Source organism: Pinus tabuliformis, chromosome 6, assembly GCF_031772625.1.
Source record: "Pinus tabuliformis cultivar Carrire ecotype Pingquan chromosome 6, CPIR1, whole genome shotgun sequence".
NCBI lineage: Eukaryota > Viridiplantae > Streptophyta > Pinopsida > Pinales > Pinaceae > Pinus > Pinus tabuliformis.
This window is the reverse complement of record NC_142292.1, coordinates 1493448491-1493475189: the sequence shown is the minus strand read 5'-3', so window position 1 is coordinate 1493475189 and position 26699 is coordinate 1493448491. Positions and strand designations below refer to the sequence as shown.

General features: G+C 36.1%; 1 protein-coding gene and 2 pseudogenes across 1 annotated transcript; 2 read left to right on the top strand and 1 right to left on the bottom strand.

Moving 5' to 3' along the window:
* The first annotated feature begins 223 nt into the window (after positions 1-223).
* LOC149264316 (leucine-rich repeat receptor-like protein kinase PEPR1) lies at positions 224-1817 on the top strand. Its single transcript, XM_089398164.1, has 2 exons — positions 224-902; positions 1399-1817. The coding sequence occupies exons 1-2, from the start codon at positions 224-226 to the stop codon at positions 1815-1817; spliced, it is 1098 nt and encodes a 365-aa protein (XP_089254290.1).
* A 1712-nt stretch (positions 1818-3529) lies between these two features.
* LOC149264315 (L-type lectin-domain containing receptor kinase S.4 pseudogene) lies at positions 3530-4807 on the top strand (annotated as a pseudogene).
* Positions 4808-9684: 4877 nt separating this feature from the next.
* Positions 9685-10482, bottom strand: LOC149264314 (L-type lectin-domain containing receptor kinase IV.2 pseudogene; annotated as a pseudogene).
* Positions 10483-26699: the final 16217 nt, after the last annotated feature.

The window sequence follows — 26699 nt, the reverse complement described above, 5'->3', positions numbered from 1 at the left end:
ACCAAATTATATTGGTGTGGCAGAGAGAAGTGCAGGTCTGAGATTAGTATTATAGATTGCATATAACCATGTCGGCTTCCCTTAGAGCTTGTTACGATAAAAACAAAGGGATTCTTATAGCCTGTTACATGTTAACAATGACAGCAAGCGTTATCGTTTCATGGATACTCAGCGCGGTCGCCACATTCTTCTCATTTTTCCCTTCCTTATCACGGTTATGTTAATGGCGTCTCTGGTAGTTGTGTTCTTTGTTTTCGTTTTGTTACGATTTAATAGAGGCCGCCCAGCATCTGCTTTCAAAGTGCAGGAGATTCGTATTCAAAGAATTTGTTTCCCGTTTTTGAGGTTGACCAAAGAGGACTTGGTTGCAGCGACTGCTAATTTCAGCCACCGGAAAATAATTGGGAGGGGCCGCTTCGGAATGGTTTACAGAGGAAGTCTCTCCAACGGCCAAGTTGTTGCTATCAAACAGATAAAATCTTCTCCACTCGCCAAGGACCATTTCTTTTCAGAGCTGCACGTTCTAGGGCAGCTTCGCCATAGAAATCTGTTAAAAATTTTGGAGTATTTCCACAATGGCCAAGAGATGATACTTCTCTCGAAATTCATGCCCAATCTGAGCTTGCACATTCTACTGCACGGTCCACAGGATTGCCGATTGAATTGGAGACATAGACTGAATATAGCAGTGGGGGTGGCCTTTGGGTTGGAGTACCTTCATCATGGCTTGAGGAATCCAATCGTTCACGGCGATATGAAGCCGGCCAACACACTTCTTGACGAGAATTTGGAACCCCATATTGCTGACTTCGGTCTGGCCAAAGTTTCAAGCAACCATCAGCGCACGCAGAGCTCGCTTAACGAGCCTCCGCTTACGTTTACTGTTGGTTACACAGCTCCGGGTATAGGGACAATTATTGATTTGTCAGCATTTTATAAAGTAGCAAAGATCAATTATTATAATGCTTTTTCTATTGTTTTAATTGGGAAATTGAATCACACTTCATTCTTCATTTTTGTAAACATAATTCTCTCTGATTGCCCCAGGTTTGTAAATCAATACTATATATCTATATATATATATAGTTGTAGTTGTTTCTTGAAAATTATCATTAACTTACAGAATCTCATTTCCTCCTCTTTTATGGGGTTTTCACCAAATTTCCAATAATTAATCATTTATCTCTTCAGATTCTTGTGTTTTAACTCTAATTCTGAGACTATACGCAATTTTATATTTTTTTAATACTTTATTTGAATGCTAATCTATCGATTTCTGTTTTCGTTACATGGTAAGGTAAGACGTTTGCAGGCACTTTACACCATGAACGCTATTTTCTTGCAGGCACTTTGCGTAATTTGTTTTATATGGTAAAATTTGGGTGTTTTGGTAATCAGAGAAAGCTTTTCTGGGCGTGAAAACTTCTCCAAAAGCTGACGTATGCAGTTACGGGATATTGCTGCTGGAGCTTACATGCGGGTTAAAGCCAACCAGCTCAACTTTACTAGAAATGAGAGTTACAATTTCTCAGTGGGCTACAAATGCAGTGTCAGAAAATAATTGCATTGAGCTTATGGATAGTTGCTTGAGAAGCAATCCAGAATTTCATAATGAGATCCAGAGAGTTGTGAAAATAGGAATTCAGTGTACACATGAAAGTCCACAGATGAGGCCAGCGATGAAGGATGTAGTTAAAAGCTTGGATGAGCTGATGGGACAAAGACAGTGGAATATACTGCTTTACGTTCTTGCACACCAAGAATTGCAAATGCAGGATTCTCCCCTTAGTACGGATTCTCAGCTCACTAGTGACTGATGTTCTTTCTCAATGTAAATATTAATATGGTTCGCAGCATTAAAACGTACATGCATTACTGCTGTTCTCAACTTTGTGAATAGGCTAGTTTATCTAGTAAATATTCCGGTAAATATTTATCTCATCTGCAGCATAAAAAATAAATTCTTTTATTTTACAAACCGATGTTCTCAATTTTGCGGAAGGCTAATTCTTCCCATGTAAATATTTATCTGATTATCCGATCTGCAGCGTTAAATTCTTTTATACATTCTAAATTAGTGACTGACGTTTTCAATTTTGAAAATAGGCTACTTCATCTCCATGTAGATATTTATTTAAACTGCAGCATTAAATTCATACATACATTTTACATTACATTAGCGATTTCTGTTTTCAATTTTGTAAATGGTTGTAAATTATCTGCAGCATTAAATTCTTAACACGTTTTAATATTAAATCATTTTGACATGATTTGCAGTTGTTATATACATTTTAATATCAAACCATGTTGATGAACATGTTAGTATTAGCTCAAGTGGAGTATAACCATGGTTGGGAACATGGTTTATTCTGGTTTTCATTGGTTGGGAGTATGGTTTATTTTACTTTTAATGCGGTTTAATTTTAAGATTTATCCCTGGTTGGTTGTGGTAAGGTGAATTTGAGAAGGTGAGAGAGTAAAAATTGTCAAGTCTATAATAGTAGTTTCAGTGTATGATTTTGGTGGTTTTTGATATTAGACTCTATGGATTATATGTGATGTACTTCTTTTTCTTCCTATGTGTGATGAACTTCTTTTTCTTCTAAAGACTTTGGATTTCTTTATTGTAATGTGGTTGAGTTGGGCTGAAGGCTCACTTTGTCAGGCCATAATGTTGGTGAACTTAAATACTTTAGCTATATAATAAAAAATAGATTTATTAGCTTAATTTTTCTGATTAAAATCTCTTTGTTTTATGTGATATTGTTAATATAAATTTTCTCCAACATTATCTTTATTTTTAAGATGTTATAATAAAATTATAGTAAAGCTCTGAGAGTATAATCCCGCCAAAATGACATCACAGCTTTTTCTAAATCCCTCCCCAAATCCTGAACTTGATTATGAAACATATTACCAATTCACTGTGATTTTGGTAAAAAAAAAAAAATTAAATCAATTGTATTCGACGAATAATACAAAGTTTTCCAACATCAAGCTAAATGTGTAGCCAATTTACAGCCCCGACACAATTCTAACAATGGGAGATATCACTTCATATTTTTTAGTGCAAATAAGAAGCAATGATTGGTAACCAATTCGATTCCAAAGAATTCCAGTTCGATCGAAGGACTGACAGCCGCGAAAATAATGGAAACCTAATTCTCAAAATTGGAGTAGTCTACCTAGGCGGTAGAATGGCCCGTTTTCCGGCACCGGCCGGAAAATCGTCCGGCTCAGGCCACCGGGAATGTCTTCACCCTCCACCACCCTCTCGGAGCTCTGCCACCCTCCTTCTCCGCTTCTCCGCCACCCTCCCTGGCAATCCTGACATTCCCTGCCAGGGCCTGACAAGATATCGGATTCGGATGCAGAGAATGGGGCCTGACATCCCCTGACAGACTAGCCGCGGTGTATTGTTCGGGAGCTCCTTATTCCTGTTCCATTCAAATTGTCACCCGCGCACTAGTTTCTGAAACTAGTTTAACGAACAGCAGGCGTGACTTCAGTTAGGAATACCAGTTTCAGGATGAATGGGCCTGCACAGGACCTTGAACTCTCAAAGCTTCCTCAGATTACATCTGCAAATTCTATGGTGAAGATTAGAAGGTTCATAGTTGAGGTATCCATAGCTGCCGTAAGTATCACAGTTCTTGCAAGTCTAGCAGTAGTGTACCTTATTAGGGGGATTCGACAGAGTGAGGTGATTGAAGAATGGGAGCTTGAATATGGTCCTCATAGATTCCCCTACAGTGAACTTAAAGTGGCCACAAAGGGATTTAGGGACAAACAGCTGCTGGGGTTTGGAGGTTTTGGCAGGGTTTATAAGGGCGTTATTCCCAGCACTGGGCGGGAAGTTGCAGTGAAGCAGGTTTCGCATGAATCCAAGCAAGGGGTGAGGGAATTTATTGCAGAGATTGCAAGCATTGGCCAGCTGAGGCACAGGAACTTAGTTCAGCTTCAAGGTTGGTGTCGGTATAAGGAAGAGCTTCTGCTTATCTATGATTACATGCCAAATGGTAGCCTTGACAAGCTCTTGTTTGAGAGCACACAGAATATGTTGACTTGGTCGCAGAGGTATACAATTTTGAAAGGGGTTGCTTCGGCTTTGCTTTATCTTCATGAAGAATGGGAGCAGACAGTAGTCCATAGAGATGTCAAAGCAAGCAATGTATTATTAGATGCATATTTGAATGGCAGGTTAGGGGACTTTGGGCTTGCTCGTTTATATGAACATGGTTCAAATCCTCACATCACCCATGTAGTTGGAACTATTGGATACCTTGCTCCAGAGCTTCCTCGTACTGGTAAGGCCACAACAAGCACTGATGTGTTTGGATTTGGGGCTTTATTGCTTGAAGTGGCTTGTGGAAGAAGACCCATTGAGCCGAAGATGTCTCCCGAAGAATTAATTTTGGTTGACTGGGTTCGAGAGTTGCATTCCAAGGGAAAGCTTTTGGAAGCAGTTGATCCTAGACTTCTTAATGAGTACCCTGTTGAAGAAGTTGGGCTCGTTCTTGAACTGGGTTTGCTTTGTTCCCATCCTCATCCCGAAGCTCGACCTAGTATGAGAGAAGTAGCGCAAATGCTTGCAGGCGATAAAGCACATCCTGTGCCACCTTCTGAACCTCCTTCGGCGGACACACCTACAAGAACTGAAAATCTTGATGAATTCATTGTTTCAATTTCTTCATACAAGCATGGTTCATCTATTGCTATCTCACATCCTAACAGAAGCTCAGATGGTAGGCTAGTTTTCACACCGGATAGAACATCACCACTTTCACTATTAGCAGCAACAACTTGAAAGGTGTGTGTAATTAAAACAAGTCATGGAGTAACTGTTGTTGAAAAAACATATTTATTTTGGTCTGTTGGTGCATGATCCATGTCTTCTTGTTTATTGGACTGGCCAATGATGAGTTACTTCCTCTTCAAACAGACTAAGAGCTAGAGTTCCAGAGATACAGAGCTTGGAGTTTTCCTTTTGATATATCAGAAAAAAAGGCTAACAGATCTGAAGTCTATGATTGCTGAGTGTAGACAAACTATGTGCAGTTTTACTAATCTTCAAAGAGTATTTGATGCAACAAAATGTAGTGATTTTTCTTCAGTTGACCCAATTTTTCATCTCAGCAAATGGCTTGATTATCTGATACAACAGAGAGTGTAAATTTAGAGGAGAATTTCTTCTCTCATGTTTAAATTATATTTACAAGTCACAAAAAAATAACAGTGTGTGTTGAGTTTCTTTCAAGTGTGAAGATATGCCGAGTTACATTATCTGTGTAACTAGCAGTTTCCCTTGTATATGAAATGCATAAAGAAATCTCTGGCTTGCATTCTTGTGCTTCAAAAACAAAGTTGTTTCCCAATTGTATTTCTGATTTTAGGGGTGACATTGTTTCAACGTTTGTACATTCCTTATAGCAAAAAAGGTGAACAATCATCTGTTCCCTCTATATTAAAAAAACAATCCTTGTTGCTTTATGTACTTCTTTGTTATAGTTTTAAATATTTTGAATTTCCTATTTATCTTCACAATTTTTCTGCTATAGATTCTTCTCTAATTGCTATAGGTTGCTCTCCAGGTAAAACAATTTAGTATCAAGTGGTTGTTGGTTTCAAAGGGGGACATCTTTGTTGCCAAGTTGAAGAAGCTTGGTTTGCAGAATCTTGTGTTCTTGAGGCCTTGTTTTGAGGTCTTGATCAGAAAGCTAGAGAAATCTCATTTTCTAGGTAAAGAAGCTCAAGTTGGACAATGTTGTGTTGTTGTAGTAGTGATTATTTTGAGGTAGCTAGCTTCAGTGAGAGGCTAAGAAGATATATGTGGTAGGAGAAATGACATCTAGACATTTAGAGATCGATAAATTCTATGGCCACAACTTCCATTTATGGAGGTTGAAGATGGAATATTTGCTTATTGAAAGAGAGTAGAAATCAGTGCGAAGGACATAAAGTCCGACATCGTGAAGTAGGAGGACTGGGGCAAGATGAATGATAAGGTCATGGCCTTGATTGGTCTTGATATATCAAATTCTATGTTAATGGATGTGTTAGGAGAAGCTACAATAAAGAAGAGTTGGGATAAGCTTGGCTTATTGTATCAGGCTAGACTCCTCATGAATTTGATATTCCCATGGAAGAAGCTATATGCTCTAAAGATGAAGGATGGTGACAGCGTTATATATCACATTAATGCCTCCAATGCCTTGCTCAATCTTCTTGACCATTGGTGATGAAGCAAACGAAGAGAAATGATGCATAGCTTTTTCTTTGTAGTCTTCTGAATTCTTGGAAGAGTTTGATAGTTTCCATTGGTGGAGCTACAGAGGTAGAAATCTCAAGATGGATGAGATTATAGGTTAGTGGCTACAAGATGAGATGAGGAGAAGACCTTTTGAAATAAATGTTGATTCAAAAACTTTAATGACTAGGGGTCACTCTAAGGAGTGAAATGATGAGAGATCTAGTGGGAGGAAATTTAAAGCTAGAGGAAGATTGTAATATCCCCAAATAATGCTTAATGCTTCAGAAAAGCAAATAACCGTATTCTATTACCGTGCCACAACTAAATGATATACAGACAGAATCAATAAGAGCCATGCTAAATATAAGCTATAACTCATTCATATAGTTGAATTACCAATATCAAGCCATTCATAGGCAAATATAAAAGAGATCTGTTCACTTCCATTCCAACACTGTTTGTTCACTTAATTCACTCACTGAATGCTAAAAGGGACTAAAACAAGTATATAAGCAATGGGTGAAACTGTACACAGAATTGAACATCTTCATTTAATCTCAATCTAGTTCTCACATTTAGGTTTCTAAAATATGTGAACATGTCTTTGATCAACCAGAGTTTGTTGATGGAGAGGCAAATCACTTCAACAATTTCATAAAGGTGACTTAGACACTATAACCTTGATATGAGATTCAATCAATATTTAACAAAATAATTTTTCTATATTTCCCAATCATTTGTGTCATGAGATGATATAAAACTATGATGATGTCAACATTGTAGTATGTTACTATGCAAAAACATTTGAGGCTGGAGGCCTATAGCCCTCCTCAATGTCTCCCACAAGGTTATTACAAACATTTTAAGAAAATGATTCAAGTCGCAAGCTTCCAAAATCATAAGAAAGAATATTATCACCTTGCAGAGCATCAAATTGGCCAGGGAGATGAGTAAGAAGGCTCACTTCCTTGAATTTGATCTTGACAAGTCATATAATATAATTAAGTGAGGATTTATTGTAAGCATGCTACATGGGTTAGATTTATTGTAAGCATGCTACATGGGTTAGTGAGGATTTATTGTAAGCATGCCATTAAACTCTGCATATACGGTGCTTGTATACTCTGCATATACAGTGCTTGTATACATCTGTTCCTCATTTTCCGAAGAAGTTAGATAAAAATGTCATAGTGCACAATGAAGCAGTGTCAAGTTAGTGGTTCAAGTCATTAATTGACAAGAGGATGGATCATCTACAGCACAAATGACATGAGGAATGCATCAAAAGCATGGACAGCACCATGATTTCTTATGTAAAGGAGACAAATGTGTTGGTTGATATGGACATATTTTTTATTTGTGTACTTTATAAAACTACAAACTTGTATTCATGTAAGCATTGAAGGTTATAGAGTATGGACAGGATGCATAATGTATTGGTTGGTATGGATGTAAGGGTTTATTTGTTTACAAGGAGAAAAAAGAAACTGTAGCCTCTAGAAGTGATCCATTATGTCCATTTAAACAAAGATATGATATGCAGATCCATGATGTTAAGATAATAAATTCACACAAGCACCCAATTATCAAACATTGACACTTGAATATGCAATACCAAGCTTTCAAGTGGTATCAGACCTGGGCATGGGCAAGTTTATAATCTTCTTCAAAAGTACCAAATCAGGCTTCATAGAATAGAAACTATTTGCTTTTGATTATTAGAACTTACAACCAAATTTTTCTTCCCTAAAATTGTTTTTTGTCATTTGTTTGTAGCATAAGTTATAAAGCCACTAATGCCCTAAACTCTGCATATACAGTGCTTGTATACTCTGCATATACAGTGCTTTTATACATCAATTCTTCATTTTCCGAAGAAATTAGATAAAAATGTCATAGTGCACAATGAAGCAGTGTCAAGTTAGTGGTTCAAGTCATTAATTGACAAGAGGATAGATCATCTACAGCACAAATGACAGGAGGAATGCATCAAAAGCATGGACAGCACCATGATTTCTTATGTAAAGGAGACAAATGTGTTGGTTGGTATGGACATATTTTTTATTTGTGTACTTTATAAAACTACAATATTTATGTAAGCATTGAAGGTTATAGAGTATGGACAGGATGCATAATGTATTGGTTGGTATGGATGTAAGGGTTTATTTGTTTACAAGGAGAAAAAAGAAACTGTAGCCTCTAGAAGTGATTCATTATGTCCATCTAAACAAAGATATGATATGCAGATCCATGATGTTAAGATAATAAATTCACACAAGCACCCAATTATCAAACATTGACACTTGAATATGCGATACCAAGCTTTCAAGTGGTATCAGACTTGGGCATGGGCAAGTTTGTAATCTTCTTCAAAAGTACCAAATCAGGCTTCATAGAATAGAAACTATTTGCTTTTGATTATTAGAACTTACAGCCAAATTTTTCTTCCCTAAAATTGTGTTTTGTCATTTGTTTGTAGCATAAGTTATAAAGCCACTAATGCCCTAAACTCTGCATATACAGTGCTTGTATACTCTGCCTCAAACCTATTCAAACAAGAACACAAGATTCTGCAAACCAAGCTTCTTCAACTTGGCAACAAAGATGTCCCCCTTTGAAACCAACAACCACTTGATACTAAATTGTTTTACCTGGAGAGCAACCTATAGCAATTAGAGAAGAATCTATAGCAGAAAAATTGTGAAGATAAATAGGAAATTCAAAATATTTAAAACTATAACAAAGAAGTACATAAAGCAACAAGGATTGTTTTTTTAATATAGAGGGAACAGATGATTGTTCACCTTTTTTTCTATAAGGAATGTACAAACGTTGAAACAATGTCGCCCCTAAAATCAGAAATACAATTGGGAAACAACTTTGTTTTTGAAGCACAAGAATGCAAGCTAGAGATTTCTTTATGCATTTCATATACAATGGAAACTGCTAGTTACACAGATAATGTAACTCGGCATATCTTCACACTTGAAAGAAACTCAACACACACTGTTTTTTTTTGTGACTTGTAAATATAATTTAAACATGAGAGAAGAAATTCTCCTCTAAATTTACAATCTCTGTTGTATCAGATAATCAAGCCATTTGCTGAGATGAAAAACTGGGTCAACTGAAGAAAAATCACTACATTTTGTTGCATTAAATACTCTTTGAAGATTAGTAAAACTGCACACAGTTTGTCTACACTCAGCAATCATACACTTCAGATCTGTTAACCTTTTTTTCTGATATATCAAAAGGAAAACTCCAAGCTCTGTATCTCTGGAACTCCAGCTCTTAGTCTGTTTGAAGAGGAAGTAACTCATCATTGGCCAGTCCAATAAACAAGAAGACATGGATCATGCACCAACGGACCAAAATAAATATGTTTTTTCAACAACAGTTACTCCATGACTTGTTTTAATTACACACACCTTTCAAGCTGTTGCTGCTAACAGTGAAAGTGGTGATGTTCTATCTGGTGTGAAAACTAGCCTACCATCTGAGCTTCTGTTAGGATGTGAGATAGCAATAGATGAACCATGCTTGTGTGAAGAAAATGAAACAATGAATTCATCAAGATTTTCAGTTCTTGTAGGTGTGTCTGCCGAAGGAGGTTCAGAAGGTGGCACAGGATGTGCTTTATCGCCTGCAAGCATTTGCACTACTTCTCTCATACTAGGTCGAGCTTCGGGATGAGGATGGGAACAAAGCAAACCCAGTTCAAGAACGAGCCCAACTTCTTCAACAGGGTACTCATTAAGAAGTCTAGGATCAACTGCTTCCAAAAGCTTTCCCTTGGAATGCAACTCTCGAACCCAGTCAACCAAAATTAATTCTTCGGGAGACATCTTCGGCTCAATGGGTCTTCTTCCACAAGCCACTTCAAGCAATAAAGCCCCAAATCCGAACACATCAGTGCTTGTTGTGGCCTTACCAGTAAGAGGAAGCTCTGGAGCAAGGTATCCAGTAGTTCCAACTACATGGGTGGTGTGAGGATTTGAACCATGTTCATATAAACGAGCAAGCCCAAAGTCCCCTAACCTGCCATTCAAATATGCATCTAATAATACATTGCTTGCTTTGACATCTCTATGGACTACTGTCTGCTCCCATTCTTCATGAAGATAAAGCAAAGCCAAAGCAACCCCTTTCAAAATTGTATACCTCTGCGACCAAGTCAACATATTCTGTGTGCTCTCAAACAAGAGCTTGTCAAGGCTACCATTTGGCATGTAATCATAGATAAGCAGAAGCTCTTCCTTATACCGACACCAACCTTGAAGCTGAACTAAGTTCCTTGTGCCTCAGTCGGCCAATGCTTGCAATCTCTGCAATAAATTCCCTCACCCCTTGCTTGGATTCATGCGAAACCCGCTTCACTGCAACTTCCCGCCTAGTGCTGGGAATAACGCCCTTATAAACCCTGCCAAAACCTCCAAACCCCAGCAGTTGATTGTCCCTAAATCCCTTTATGGCCACTTTAAGTTCACTGTAGGGGAATCTATGAGGACCATATTCAAGCTCCCATTCTTCAATCACCTCACTCTGTCGAATCCCCCTAATAAGGTAAACTGCTGCCAGACTTGCAAGAACTGTGATACTTATGGCAGCTATGGATACCTCAACTATGAACCTTCTAGTCTTCACCATAGAATTTGCAGATGTAATCTAAGGAAGCTTTGAGAGTTCAAGGTCCTGTGCATGCCCATTCATCCTGAAACTAGTATTCCTAACTGAAGTCACGCCTGTTGTTCGTTCACGCCTGCTGTTCGTTAAACTAGTTTCAGAAACTAGTGCGCGGGTGACAATTTGAATGGAACAGGAATAAGGAGCTCCCGAACAATACACCGCGGCTAGTTTGTCCAGAGATGTCAGGCCCCATTCTCTGCATCCGAATCCGATATCTTGTCAGGCCCTGGCAGGGAATGTCAGGATTGCCAGGGAGGGTGGCAGAGAAGGAGGGCGGCGGAGCTCTGAGAGGGTGGTGGAGGGTGAAGACATTCCCGGTGGCCTGAGTAGAACGATTTTCCGGCCGGTGCCGGAAAACGGACCATTCTACCGCCTAGGTAGACTACTCCCTCAAAATTATTGTGATAATGGTCAAAATCGACCGCAAGTCCTAATTCTATTCAATTATCTTTAACTATTTTATAATAATGACCCATTCAATTATGTTTAACTATTTTATAATGATAATTTTTTTAATCAAATATGACTTCAAAACATTGACCTATGTGACTATCTATTCTTGACACACATGTTTTATTAATGATGGTAAAAACCTATGTTGGTAGGTCACTGGTCAGAGATTCCACGTTGGAAATATATATTTGTTATAATATTAATATTATAAATATTTCTAAAATTATTAATAATTATATATATAAAATAATGTGAGTTTTGAGATGATTAAGATATTTGGTTGGACTAAATTTATATATATTAATATAACAAAGTTATTATGCAAAATTTTTTTAATTTGATTATATTTTATTAAATTATTAATTATATTAAAAATAATGATGTATTTTACACATATCTTTTTATTTGTTTGATGATGTGAGTTTTGACATAACTAGCATGCTTAACTTGTGGTTTAAGTAAATTATTCCAAAATGAAACTTGGCTTATGCCACATGAGCATTTAACATGACCAAAATTTTTGCTAAAAAAATTGTTGTCACTATTAAACCTCTAAACTATATATTTTATAATTTAATATAAAAAAATATTATCAATTTAACACCATAAATGTTAATATATTGTATTAAAAAAAATTGAATAAAAATTAAATATAAAGTAAATAATAATATTTGAAAACTTAAATTTATTTGAATTTAATTTATATTTAAATTTATGAAATAATCTATTATTATATTAAAATTTTAAATTTAAATAATTATATTTTTTAAACCTAATATGGTAATATAATAACGCAAATATCATTTATAAACAAGAGAATTTATTATTATGATGTTAGATAATTTAAAAAATATATTAAAATTAATTTTAAATTTATAAACAAGAGAATTTATTATTATGATGTTAAATAATTTAAAAAATATATTAAAATTAATTTTAAATTACTATCTTTGCAAGGCAGTGGATATCTGTGTGACTACGAATTAGTTTCCATTTTGATTAAAAATTAAATCATATTGGTTAAAATTAACCACAAAATAATTAATTTTTAACAATTTAATTAAGTAAATTAGTTTCAATTTTGACTTAAAAATGGATAAAAATTAAATCATATTGGTTCAAATTAACCTTAAAATATAATTAATTTTTAACAATTTAATTAATTACTTCACGTTTTGTTTTATTAAGTAATCATTATAAACATGTATTAACACGCTTCTTCGTCGGCCAGAGATTGTCCTTCTCACTTCTGCGCAGACTATCTGTAACAAGGTTTCAAACGAAGTAATAAGATTTGAGTGAAATTATTAAATATTTTAATTTATTTATTTTAATTTTTGGCTCCTCCACTAAAAAGCTCTTCTGCTGAGTCTAGCTGACACAATCCGTGGTTGAGCCATTGGTAAACTAATTTATAGTATTTGAATATATACTTGGTTTTGGATTACATTATTGATTATTTTTTAACAATGCTATTAAAAAACAAGGCCATATAGTTATGGTTTGGTTTGATTATTGATTTTTGATTACATTATTGATTATTTTTTAACAATGCTATTAAAAAACAAGGCCATATAGTTATGGTTTGGTTTGATTATTGATTTTTGAAGTTAGTAAAATAAATATTTTTTTTAATGTATGTAATTTTTTTTATAATGTATGTAATTTTTTTTATAGGATTTTCTAAAGAGTTATATTGGGCTTACCGATTCTTCATTAAAAATAACTCCTATATTGTAAAAGAATTTGAGGTCACCAAATTAGCTCATACGATAATTAAAATTAAAATTTTAATTCAAATGGTTATATTCACTATAATATTCCTTACAAATTGTAATTTCATTTCTGGTCAAACTATAATAAATTAAAGGTCAAACGCATACCGAATGTGTTATACCCTATGGACGCAGGAATAATAACATGCCCCAATGGGATCCAAATATCTCAAAAGTACTTCTGGTAAATTTACTTGGAATTTGTTTGTGTTTTTGTAAGATTTATGGAGATGCTTAACTTGGCTATTTACTTGGAATTTGTTTGTGTTTCTGTAAGATTTATGGAGATGCTTAACTTGGCTACCAAGAGTTGTGTACGTCATTATGTACAATATATTCATTAAGTATAGGAGTTTTAAGTTTTGTACGTTATTATGTACAATATATTCATTCAGTATGGGAGTTTTATATTGGGTTTAACTTAGGTAATTGGTTTTATATTTTATATTTTCTAAATGTAATGTAAACATGTGAATGAAAGAATATAATTTGTTTTTTATTATAAATATTAGTTCTAATAAATATGAGATTTTATAGTAAGAAATTTTATATTTTAAAAATTATAAAATATTATATAAAATTATGTTGATGTTAGTTAACCAACTCTAGTCAACATAGAACCATCACTATAGGTATAGGTGGATTCACACAGGGTTTAAAGTTGTTTTTTTAATTTAAATTTTAAACTACAAAAGTCCTCGTTCTAATATTTTCTATAGGAAATAGTGATATCAGTATAATATTGTCTACAAGTGATAGAGGTGATAGTGTGCTTTGATGGGATTATGTAGTTTTGAAGTATTCTCTCTGCTTATGTGGAAGCTAGCTTTGGGTTTTGTGGATATGGAAAGTTTACATAATATTGTATGTATCTACTCTTCCTATTTGGAAATTGTGTTTAGGCTTTGTGGATTAGGGGAATTTCATGTGGATACTGTATGTGTGCACTTTTTGATTTTCTACTTTCCATTTGGTTTTTTCCCAAATTAACTTTTTCATTTTGAAAGTTGGCTTTAGGTTTTGTGGTAATTTCCTCTTAGGAAATTTGTCAATCTCTGTTTCTAGTTTCCATGGTCTTTTGTTTTTTTCCCAATTTCATTCCATGGGCTTTGGGTTTTTAGCCAATTTAATGTGTATTGTTGATTTTAAAATTTTGTTAAATAGATTAGTAATGTGATGCATATAAATCCTTACATGGCTATTTAGTTGTTGAGTTGGGAGTACTACACCTCCACCCTACAAAACAAGGTACATTTGCCCCCCAACAAGAGAGGAAAAATTGGAGCAACATTTTAAGGGTTTAATAAGATAAATATGATTAGATATTCGTATTTAAATTTATCTAATTTCTAGAAGGAACTAAAGGCTGAGTTTGGACTTTGCAGTGGGGGACATGCATATAGAAATTGTGGAGAACACTGCATCTGCTTCTCTCTATATCACTTGGATTAATGAAGTTCTTAGTTAAGTTTATCGGGTCGAGTTCTTGGATATTTTGTCTGATAGTTTTAACACCAACCCTTCCTCGACTTCAAAAGTGAAGTCATCTGATGTTTTGAATGACATTAATCTACATCTTGCTTCCTCTCAAGGTGCATAGTCTAGTCCATTAACCATTTGGCCTTATGAAGGTTTGAGCTTTGGATTAAGTAATCATTTTGGAATTCCTCCCATGTCTACCAATTCATTTGAGTCCCCAACCAATCATCATCACAATTCTTCGGTCAAAGCTCAGTTTTCTTCTATTGGTACAGATCTTGCACAATCTTGTATTGGAATAGATAAATTGTCAATATCTCAAGAAGATCCATATCCTAGTTTTGGTCTCTGGATGGAGGATCACAAGAATGAAGTTTCACCTACTATAATTGAAGGGGAAAAATTCTCCAAATATATACATTATAGTGCAAGTCAACAAACCAGATCACCATTAGGTGATCACTTTTGGCCGAACTTTAGTGATTTGGAGGAGAAGGGAGTACCAACAACTAATCAAAATTCAATAGAAACAGAAATTGATAATTACCTGCCTAAAAAGAGAGATTGGAATGAAAATTATGATTTGAGAAGAGCCTCAATAGTACAACTTTTTGGTGAGATTCATCGGAAGAAAGAAAATGAGGTTTCTATTCATTTCAGTCCTCCTAGTTTAGAGGAGTTTGTGGCTTCCAATGGAGAGATGGGAATCTTCCAATGTCCTACTCAAGAAGCAATTCATCCTAGAAGACTAGCTGTTTCTTGATCTAAGGTCTCATCCTCAGAGGGAAACACAAGATGACCAATCCATTTACATAATACCCTGTATGGGGAATCAGTTATGGGAAGGGCCAAAATGTGGAATCAAATATTGGGACATTGACAAAGCTTACGTCATTGAGATAAGAAGTATCCCTTTTACTGGAGATGAAGATACAACTCCTTTCGTGTTTTTTCCTATAGAAGACTCTCTTACAACATGCCTCTTTGCTGATGTTGCACACAATATAATTTGTTCAACCTAAAAGAGAAACACAAGCCGAATCATTCAAGGTATTTCTTTCCTAATAACATTCTTTCCTAATGTCATTCAACTTGAGGAATTCAATAATTAAATTCAATAGTACAGGGCACAAGTCATAGTCAGTGATTGCAAGAATGTAATAACATCCATATCCCCGTTGCAAGGCATATATCAGATACATAGAGCATACCCATTATAACGTAGAAAATACAACAATATCTAACAAATAGTCATTCCCTTTGTACTTAGTAATGAACCAATTCTTCAATCTAGCTAAGCTTCAACCTGCTTCAAGGTATTTCTTTCCTAACCATTCAACTTGAGGAATTCAATAACTAAATTCAATAGTATAGGGCACTAGTCATAGTCAGTCATTGCAAGAAGGTCATAGCAGCCATATCCCCCCTATAAGGCATACATAGCATATATCAAATACATAGAGCATATCCAGAATCATCTTTTAAAATATTATGAAAATACTTGATAGAAATATTATGAACCAAACTGGAATAAAGTAATTATATGTATGTAATTTCGGTGGCTTTCATCAATTGTTTTAACTAATGTTTAATGTTTATTGTAATTATATGTATGTAATTTCTTTGACTTTCATCAATTATTTTAACTAGTATTTAATGCTTACTTACAAGTACTTATCACTTAGCAATCCAAGCTCTATCGGTGAGGTTGACACCAATATCTAGCAGCAAGAATACTCCTATCACCAGTGGCAGCAACAAGAATACTCCATCAACAAAATCTATCACGAGTCACAATATCTAGCAGCAACAATACTCCTCTCACCAGTCGAAGCAAGAAGAATACTCCATCAACAAAAGCTATCACCAGTCGCATAACCAACAGTAATACAATACCATCATACCATATAACTGGTTCATACTCAATTTTATGGATTAAGCTTTAGGAGAAGCAACATTCATGTAGCCACCTGTGAGTCCATTGACATGGAAACATGCTCATATTATAACTTCCACCATGAGATTGACGAAGGAAACGTACAAACACTTAATGCTATCAAGTAATGGTAACATTACTTAAATGGGTGGAAATTATTCAAGAAACATATCTTTTTAACCAATGTTAACCAAGATATGAGTAATTATGATGTAGGAGATGCCTCGGGAAGATGCCAAATAAGACCTTCAAATTTCTTATTGGTTAAAGGAATGTGTTGTACATAAGTGATATGCTTCCGAAAGGTATGATCAATGGAATAGAGACATAATACTTTGCAAACTTTGGGTAAAAGAAAAGAATTTTCATTGTTTTTTGGGTCAAAGTAATCCAAGCTTAAAACAACTGTTACTATAGTCCCTGTAGCCCCAAGTGGGCAGGGACTGAAAAGACGAAATAAACTACAATGAATTGAAATTTAAGAGAACAACAATGTATCACTGGAAGTGGACAACGTGCATAGTATTTTGTTTAAGACTTTATATGCGAGAAATCTCCAACTAATCCCATATTTCAAGTGTTTGAATATTCCCTTGGAAAATAAATTTCAGTGGTTTAATTAATAGATTAAATGATTTTTTTGGGAACATTTTTTCTTGTTAATTTAAATCAAAATCATGCATAAATATTTAAAAACTTGAGTTGAAGTTATTTAATATGTAGGATTTTAGTTTCAAAAGGGTTTTTCAGTGTGCTAAATCATTTATGCATTCAAAATTACAATTTTAATAACAAAAAATTTCAAATAGAATTTAAATAACAAAAAACCACAATCTTGCATGAAATTGTTTATGATACTGGGAAAAGGACCATTTTATCTATAAGTTAAATTATGCCATTTAAAATTATCATTTTATTTGGTTAATGAAAAAATATATTTTAATGATAATTATTGTATTTAAAGTTTTAAGTTATGTTTTTTTTTTATTAAAATTTTATTTTGTTTAAATTTTAAAAAATGGTTAAAAGTTAAAAGTGAAAACCTACTTCTTAGTAACTAGTTGTTAATTGGGCTTGGATTATGTCCTAAAACCATTGTCAATAGTTAAGTGGGTTTCTAGTGTGAAAGGAGTTTTTCAAGTGCTTAATCCATTTATACATTCAAAAATACATTTTAAATAACAAAAAATCACAATCTTGCTTGAAAAAAATATATTTTAATGGGTAATTATTTTATTTAAAGTTTTAAATTATCATTTAAAATAGTTTTTATTTGATTAAAATTTTATTTTTTAAAATTTGAAAAAAAGAGAGTTAAAAATTCAAAATTAAAACTTACTACCTAGTAATTAATTGGGTTTGGGGTATACCCTAAAACTGCATGTGCTTGGTTAAGAGCTTCTTAGACTAAAGAAACAAGTTAACCACTTAAGACCTTGTTGACAAGGTTAATCCTCTCTGCAGACAGAGACGATCCCTCTAGCCCAATGAATGGGTCTAGCAACTGAAGGGGCAATCAACTAGACATCTTCCTAGATCATGATTGAAAAATAGAACAAGAGAGAAGGCCTACCTTGCTCTGATGCTAATCAGATTTCCTTTGTTGAGATCCTCGAACTGCTTGTATCAAGGTCTTGTTCCTGCTACTTTTAGCGCTTATGTACCTACACAAACAACAAAGAGACAACAAAGCATGCCAAAACAAATAGAAAATCCAATAATAATCTATTTAGCTAATCAATGAATACGAAACCAATACATACATGAACATATATATTTTGGGAAGATGAACTAGCAGTTGTATTATTATTTAAAGAATAAAGGGGATGCTTACAACCATAGCCTTGATGTTGAAAGGCTCTTCTTTAGTGGTAATCCAAGTCCAAGCCAAGAAAGTCTCCAACACTCCTTCTCCAAGTCTAATGAATAACCTCTAAGTACAAGCTCAGCATAGGGGTGCAAATGGACATATATCAACCATTTGGGAATGGTAGAGGGGAAATTTATAAGCTAGGAGAGGGATTTAAACCTCCTCCAAAGATAGGATTAGGCCCACATCTTAAGGAGGTAGCTCATAGGGATGAGACCAAGAGGTCAAATTAGGAGGATTCGACCTCATCTATGCAAAACCACCTCCAGCTCGCCACTTTCAAAGCTTCTAGATCACGAAGCTTCTCATCGTCTTTAGGAAAACTTCCTTTTGAGACTGTTATAGCTCTGATACCACTTGTTATAGATCTGATCCAAAAATATATGATAATAGAAATAAACCCAAGAATAATAAGATCGAAATAGATAGAAATGATTCTCTTTATTGATCAAAACCCTTAAGGTAGGGCAACACCATACGTTCACTCCTTAAGGAAGGAGAACGCTCCACAAGCCATATGCCTATTCATACAATATTCCTTGACACCCTCTCCATGTGGAGTCTCTAGCCTCTATATAGGCTTCATACATACAATGCCATGGATCATTACCATGGTTCCCTCATACCAACGAACTAATACCATGGGCCCATTACATTATTACTAACTACTTGTGGTCCCTTACATGATATGGATTAACCACCTTATTTATTACTATGGCCCATCCCATTATTTAATTATTACATTATTACCTTGGGTACCTCCCTTTGTACCCCATATTATCCCCCCTAGGTATATAACATTCCACCCCCCTTAGCATGTTTCATCCCCGAAGCATGGGAAGAACACAAATAATAAGATCTACTCAAAAGAGTAGTCCACTGGTACCATGCACGTGCATCTAGCCATCCAAGAGAAAGGTGAACCCTCGATCTCGCTAGTGCCTCGCTCACTTGAGATGGAAGTTGACCGTGACAGCTCTTCTGTGTTGATGTGTAGTAGGTGGATCTTCGCTCCGCTCTATCTGTCATGTGGGGGTTGTTGTCCTTGTTGCTAATTGGTTTCCATCTTGTTGGTTGTTGTCTTGCAGGGTGATGATATGTTGAAGTTTTAACCCACGATGTCTTTTTCTTTAATTCACCCCTTACTGGAGCCTGACTGTTATCTGGTGCATGTTGTGGTGCCTGCTGTGGTGTCTTATCTTCTAATATTACTTCAACCACTAAACCCTCATCAAATGTGTCAGCACCTGTAACCTTTTCGGCTTCAGCCTCTGTTTGTGTTTGATTGTCGACCATCAACTGCTCATCATCTGATATGTCAGTCCCTGGAACATCTTCTACGTCAACCTCCATGGACTCTACCTGTTTATTGATGGAAATACCCTGTAATGTAATTTTCTTCTTTTTATACCAGAGATTTAAGAATTTCTTCTGCACATTAATATTGATAGTACCCACTGATTCCATCCAAGGATATCCCAAAACAACATCCATATTATCCATCTCTAAAGTAAAAAAATCACCATGCAACACATACTTATCCATAGAAATCTTCAAATCCTTATACACTTGAACATCCTCATCATCCACCTGTGTGTGTTCAATGTGTTTTGCTGGAACTTGCAATTTTTTTGCCAAATTAACATTGATAAAATTATGCTTGCAACTAGGATTTATAGAAACAATGATCTTCTCCTTCTGAATCAATCCATGAACCTGCAATAAGGAGATACCAGTAGAAAATAACCCTTTAGGTTTCTTGGTTTCCTTCTTTCCTATAAAAATAAAATCTTTGCTAGGTTGTGTGTCTGTCTGTGTGAGCTTATCCACAAGATTAGATTTATGGTCAAAGTGGTCCATAAGAGCTTTTTTGAATGTGTCCCAAGTCAAGGGCCTTCCATAGCAACGTTGATGCCCTTGCCACCATTGCCATCTTTCATTGTCCAAGTACATTTTTCCTGCACTCAGCTGAGTCTCATCATCATAGATGTAATTCAATTTGAAATGTTTCTCCATTTGTGCTAGCCATTTGGCTGGATGAGAGCCATCAAATTTATACAAGTCCCTCAAATTCTGATCTAGGCCCGCCATCATAAAAAAATTGACGAAAATTTGAAATGGTCACAATTCCGTCAATATTGCTCAGAATCCCTATTCTGACCTGTTTTTGAAAATAGAAAAACCATTCTGCATCTGCCCATGTGATAGAAATCTTGATCTAGGCACTGGAATTTCAGATCTGCGTTACAGCTCTCCCGTCGACACCAAAATTTATGCAAAAAAGAGTTGATTTTAAATGAGCAATATCTCCCTCATCCGGACTCCAATTCGATTGATTGTTTTTTTTTTAAACTGGGTATTTTTTCACAAAGAAACCAAATATGCAATTAGATTTTGTAGATATTGCACCAAGACATCCAAATCTGCGTCGAAAATTTGCTGCCCCGAAAAATTGTCTGCAACCCCACTGATTTTTAAATCAGTGATATCTCCTTCATCTGGACTCTGATTCGACCGAATTTTTTTTTAAATCGGGTATTTTTTCACATAGAATCCATATATCCAATTAGATTTTGCATATCTTGCACCAAAACGCACATATCTGATCTGCAAACTCGCCACCCCCTAAATCCTGCAAAAAAAAAAAAAAAAAATTCTCCACTTTTTTGCCCAAGGAAGTGCTCTGATACCACTTGTTATAGATCTTATCCAAAAATATATGATAATAGAAATAAACCCAAGAATAATAAGATCAAAATAGATAGAAATGATTCTCTTTATTGATCAAAACCCTTAAGGTAGGGCAACACCATACGTTCACTCCTTAAGGAAGGAGAACACTCCACAAGCCATATGCCTGTTCATACAATATTCCTTGACACCCTCTCCATGTGGAGTCTCTAGCCTCTATATAGGCTTCATACATACAATACCATGGATCATTACAATGGTTCCCTCATACCATCGAACTAATACCATGGGCCCATTACATTATTACTAACTACTTGTGGTCCCTTACATGATACCACTTGTTATAGCTCTGATACCACTTGTTACAGATCTGATCCAAAAATATAACATAATAGAAATAAACCCATAAATAATATGAAATGATTCTTTATTGATATCAAACCCTTAAGGTAGGGTAACACCATACATTCACTCCTTAAGGAAGGAAAACACTCCTCAAGCCATATGCCTGTTCATACAATAATCCTTGACACCCCCTCCACGTGGAGTCTCTAGCCTCTATATAGGCTTCATACATACAATACCATGGATCATTACCATGGTTCCCTCATACCATCGAACTAATACCATGGGCCCATTACATTATTACTAACTACTTGTGGTCCCTTACATGATATGGGTTAACCACCTTATTTATTACTATGGCCCATCCCATTATTACATTATTACCTTGGGTACCTCCCTTTGTACCCCATATTATCCCCCCTATGTATATAACAAAGACCATCGTGGGTATGAGAGAGAACAGAGCGATGCCATCACTAGCTTAACAAGGTGCAACAGGTGATCATCACAGTTTTGAGCTTCATAAGGGTGATGATATTCATTTTAGGGTTTCATGAGCCATTTGTTCAGGGAAAGCTCTAGATATTTTCCAAGCAAATTTAAAGGAGGGATCTGAGTTGTATACATTGATGACTATACTGTATAATGATCATGTTTCGGGCACTTCAGGGTATGTCATAGGGAAGTGTAGGAGGCGTGAAAAAATACTGTGTAACAGATGCCCCCTAAAGCATGAAGGCAGAACGAGGAGTGATGTCTAAATTGCTTTACGAGTTTTTAGCAAGGACGAGGACACACACTGTCAGGAGACTTGCAAATCAAGGACACATATACATATACATATTTGAGATTAAGACTTGAATCCATGGCATGGACACAACCATCTGAATGATGAAGACTATATATAAAAATATCCATGGTATCGGCGCAGCCATCCAGATAATAAGGATCAGTATAAATGTTAAGTCTCACGGTATGGTCACAACCATCCGTATAGTAGAAACATGTGTACAATCATGAATAACATAAAACTCCATGCAGCCTAAGCCATAACAGACAAGACTCAGGGTCTTGCACTCCATCCTGACCCGATCAATGTATGAATCCCAGCATGCGAATAAATGTGTTGAAGTTGAACATGCTAGAAAACCACCTGATTACCGGCCAATGATGTGGACTGTTAACAAGTACGAGAGAAACCATCAGTAATGACAATGGCCGTCAAGGTATAATAGTACAATCCATGAATGTGATAATGAAGTTGAGGTCGAACACTCGTGGAATCACCCGATTGAAAGCCAATAATGAAGACCTATCGTCGGATGCGAAGAACTGACCATTAAGGCATGCCAACTCTAAGGTACTGAAAGGGAGTTCCTAAGTTAGCTTCTTAGATAGTGAGCTAAAGTCAACAGGAAGTGACTTGTCGAAGGAGGGCAATGATGAATCCCCCATCATCGACACGAAACAAGGAATAAAGTGGAATGATATTCAGGACTGTAGCAATGAATCAAACAATGTATAGGTAAATAACTGCATATTGGACTTCTCTTCAACATATTGGTGACACGATTCTAGAGTGTGGAAACATCTGACTCAACATGGGACTAAAGGTCATGATGACAGTGTGAATAGTCAAATGAGAGGCAAGATGGATCACCCAAACCTGAGAGGACAAGTGACTAAGTGAGAATATCCCAAACCCAAAATGAGAGCAGAAGTGTGTCATGTTCAAGGGCGACATGCTGCCTATACTAAGGATTTCTCATCTTCATTTCCCCCCCTCTATTTCTAGTGAGTACCCCAATTATTTTTATCAAAATCTTGAAGGGGATAACATATTCTTGTTATGTAAGTTCATTCTTCAAATGAATCCATCCTAGTAAGTTTTACGAGCCCTAGGAAGGAGAAGCTCGGTCCCGTCATGGTGACGAGCCTTTCATCATAAAATTTTAACGAGCCCGACATAAGAATAACTCGGTATATTTTTCATGTTTAGAGAGTTTGAAAAATAAACGAAAAAGAAAACTCCATCATGTCCCTTTTCGTAATTTGTCCCTCGAACCCGAAAAGGTAGAAAACAATATCCGAGGGAACCTCTTGACCATGTCGACCAAGGTGTACCTTTTTCGTAAATAGTCAGTCTCAGCCTAAAAAAGGGGTAAATGTATACTGAGGTGATGTCAATCCATTTGCTTTAACAAGTTCGAAATGACAAGTACTTGACAATCTTTTCAATTTTTGAGAGTTAGAAAAGAGCTGAAAGATGACTCTAGGGTGGTTCATTTTTCATTTATTTAAGGAGTCCAAAAAAGAGATAAAATAAAACTCCTAGAATCGGTCAATAATGATCACTATTCACATTGAAGGCACCTGTAACTACACAAGAAATGCACCCATCACTGATATCGAGAAAATATTAAAATATTAAAAATATTTGACCAAATGACTTTAAAAACTTATAAATAGGAAAAAGTAATTTCTTTTTTTTACCATTTTACCAAACTGAGTTCTAAAAGTGTTTTTGTGCCCTAATTTCCTCGATTATCAGGTGGCTTCTGTGGGAGATTCGGGGTACCATTTCACGAGCCGTCTACGACAAGTAAGAGCCTCATCCCTACTCTTGCATTTCATTACCTTTTTATGAAATTTTAACCATGAATTTTAAGCTAGAAAAGAGGATGTTTAAAATTTAGGTCATTGATGACCATCATGGGTATGGTCATCGGACCCGCGATGGTCGCGCTCGAGCGTAAAGGCTCGCATGATGCCATCGCATTGTTTTGAAAAATAGGCGCAATGGCACCGAGAGTGATTTTTGGAGATTAAAAACTCATTTTAAAGCAAAAAAGTTGATTTTTATCCATGGAAAAGCATTAAAAAATGTTTAAATGTTTTTGCAGGAGAAATATGGTCCTAGAGTGGAAAGAAAGAGGCCATGAGGTCTAGGATCACCAAGCATCTCAAGATTCGGAATGCATAAATGCTTTGAGGGATTGTGGCCTACTAAAATTCTTTCGGACCATAGGGTTGAGGGCACAGATGGAGTTGCTACGTTATCTGACCAGAGTTTGGGATGTAGATCGAGATATCTTCATCATCAAAGGGAAAGAACTGGAATTGGAGGAAATGGACATCTATTTCATCACGGGATTATCCCATTGAGGAGAAGTCATTCAACTCTTTGGATCTCTTCAAAGAGGTGAGAGTACCAAGAGTCTAGTCCATAGATACTGTCCTGGAGCCGAGATAACCAACAGAGGTAAGGTGAAGATTGCAACAATCACCAATAACCTCCTTTTGAGAATAAGTTCACCATGGCGCGTGTATCTGGCACGTAAGCTCTTCATGAGGCTTCCAAGTCTCAGTTTCAGTACGCTATTGCTTGTTTGACCCCCACCATATTCAATTGGTGTGGAGGTCTTTTGGCGAACATGAAGTGCCAACTGACCAAGGGTAAGCACGGACACCTGAAGCAATTCGGGTATGGTTCCATACTAGTGACCTTCTTCTTGTAATGAATACTGCTCTTCTGGTATCAGTGGGCAGAAGTACCACATCCTGCCCCTCGAGATCCAAGGCTCGTGAGATGGAGTCAGCTCATGGCTCGAGGAGGCATGGGCCAACATATGCACTACCCACCAGAGTTCTTTTCTTGGCTTGAATGCCAATTACTTATGGTGGATGACTATGCTTATGCTGACACGGATTTCAGAGGGATTCAGATCTACCTCTGCCACTAGGAGAACAGTGGACCGACACAGGTAAAAACTTGTTTTTTGAATTTTTTCAAGTTACTATGATTTATATGAGAATGTAATCTAAGACTCAACTTATGATAAATGTGCAGATTTGGGACCAGAGAGACCATCAGACATGTCACCAATAGCACAGCGAGATTCCCATCTGATAGTGGCTACAAACTATGAGGAAGGGGCTGACCTCTTAGTCGAGATGGAGCGCAATCTGAAGGCAATCACTTGAGGGGTTCCAGATTATGTCACCATCGACGATGTTCCACTGCGTTGGTAGAGACATACAGTTGGAGTCTCTGCGAGGCTGCGTCGGCTGTTAGGCCGAGTGATCAGAGTAGTCGCGTGCTACCATGAGCAATGCGTAGTTTGATATTTCTTTTAGTATTTTACACATTTTGTAGGCTTTGAAAGCCAAATGTCTTAGAACACTCTATTTTTTGACAATTTAATGTAAACACTCCGGCAGACGCGATATATATGTGTGTGTGTGTGTGTGTGTGTGTGTGTTATTTCTACTTATGTGTTCATAACACGATTCAGTTTTACAAATGACACAAATGTCTATCAAGAACAAAATTTGCTAATGCGTCAGTTAATGTATTTAAATTACGTGGAATATGTTGATATGTAATGTAATCAAAATTTCTTTCCAACAATCTAACACGTAGATACATACACAATATTTTTGGATTTCTTATTGAAGAATGATTTTTCAATTGTAACACAACGAGCTGTGAATCCAACTTAACAACTAAATCACTAATGCCAAGAGCAACTCCTTTTGAAAAGAGTTCAATAACTGCACTATACTCAGCGATATTATTGGTTGTTCAACCAAGGCAGATAACTTGTAAGTTAATCAGCTCGCCATTAGGGTCATAGAGTACCCATGCTATGGAAGAGAGGTTCAGTGTGCTACGACAAGCACCATCAACAAAACCAATGTAATGACATGATGACATCCGCAAACCAAGTGGAACACAAGGTAAGAAAAAAAACATATGCCTACAAAGCAAACAAAGACACCAAAAAATCAAAACGCACACTAATGAATTAACACACTAATGTACAAAAGTTATCATACAAATTTCAAGCATAATACTTTTTTAGATACAACCCATTACGGGGCTATGACAATGCATTTCCCTCATAATCACATAGCTCATAGACACCTTTTTCTAAGACATGTTTGACAATGTAGGTCCCATGCCACTTAGGCTCGAACTTGCCTGCCCCCAACTTATCGTTGGCTTGATCATAAAGAAGGACCAAGTCGCCTTCAGTGAAAGTGCGAGGAGAAACGGTTTTGTCAAAATGATCTTTGACTCATTTCTTTTGAGCTTTGATGACCATCGCAGTGATGTGACGAGTCTCGTCGAGTCTCTCAAGATATAGTGGCCACTCCTCTTCAGGCGAGGTATTCATAAGAAGTTCGATAGCCAACTTAAATGAAGGG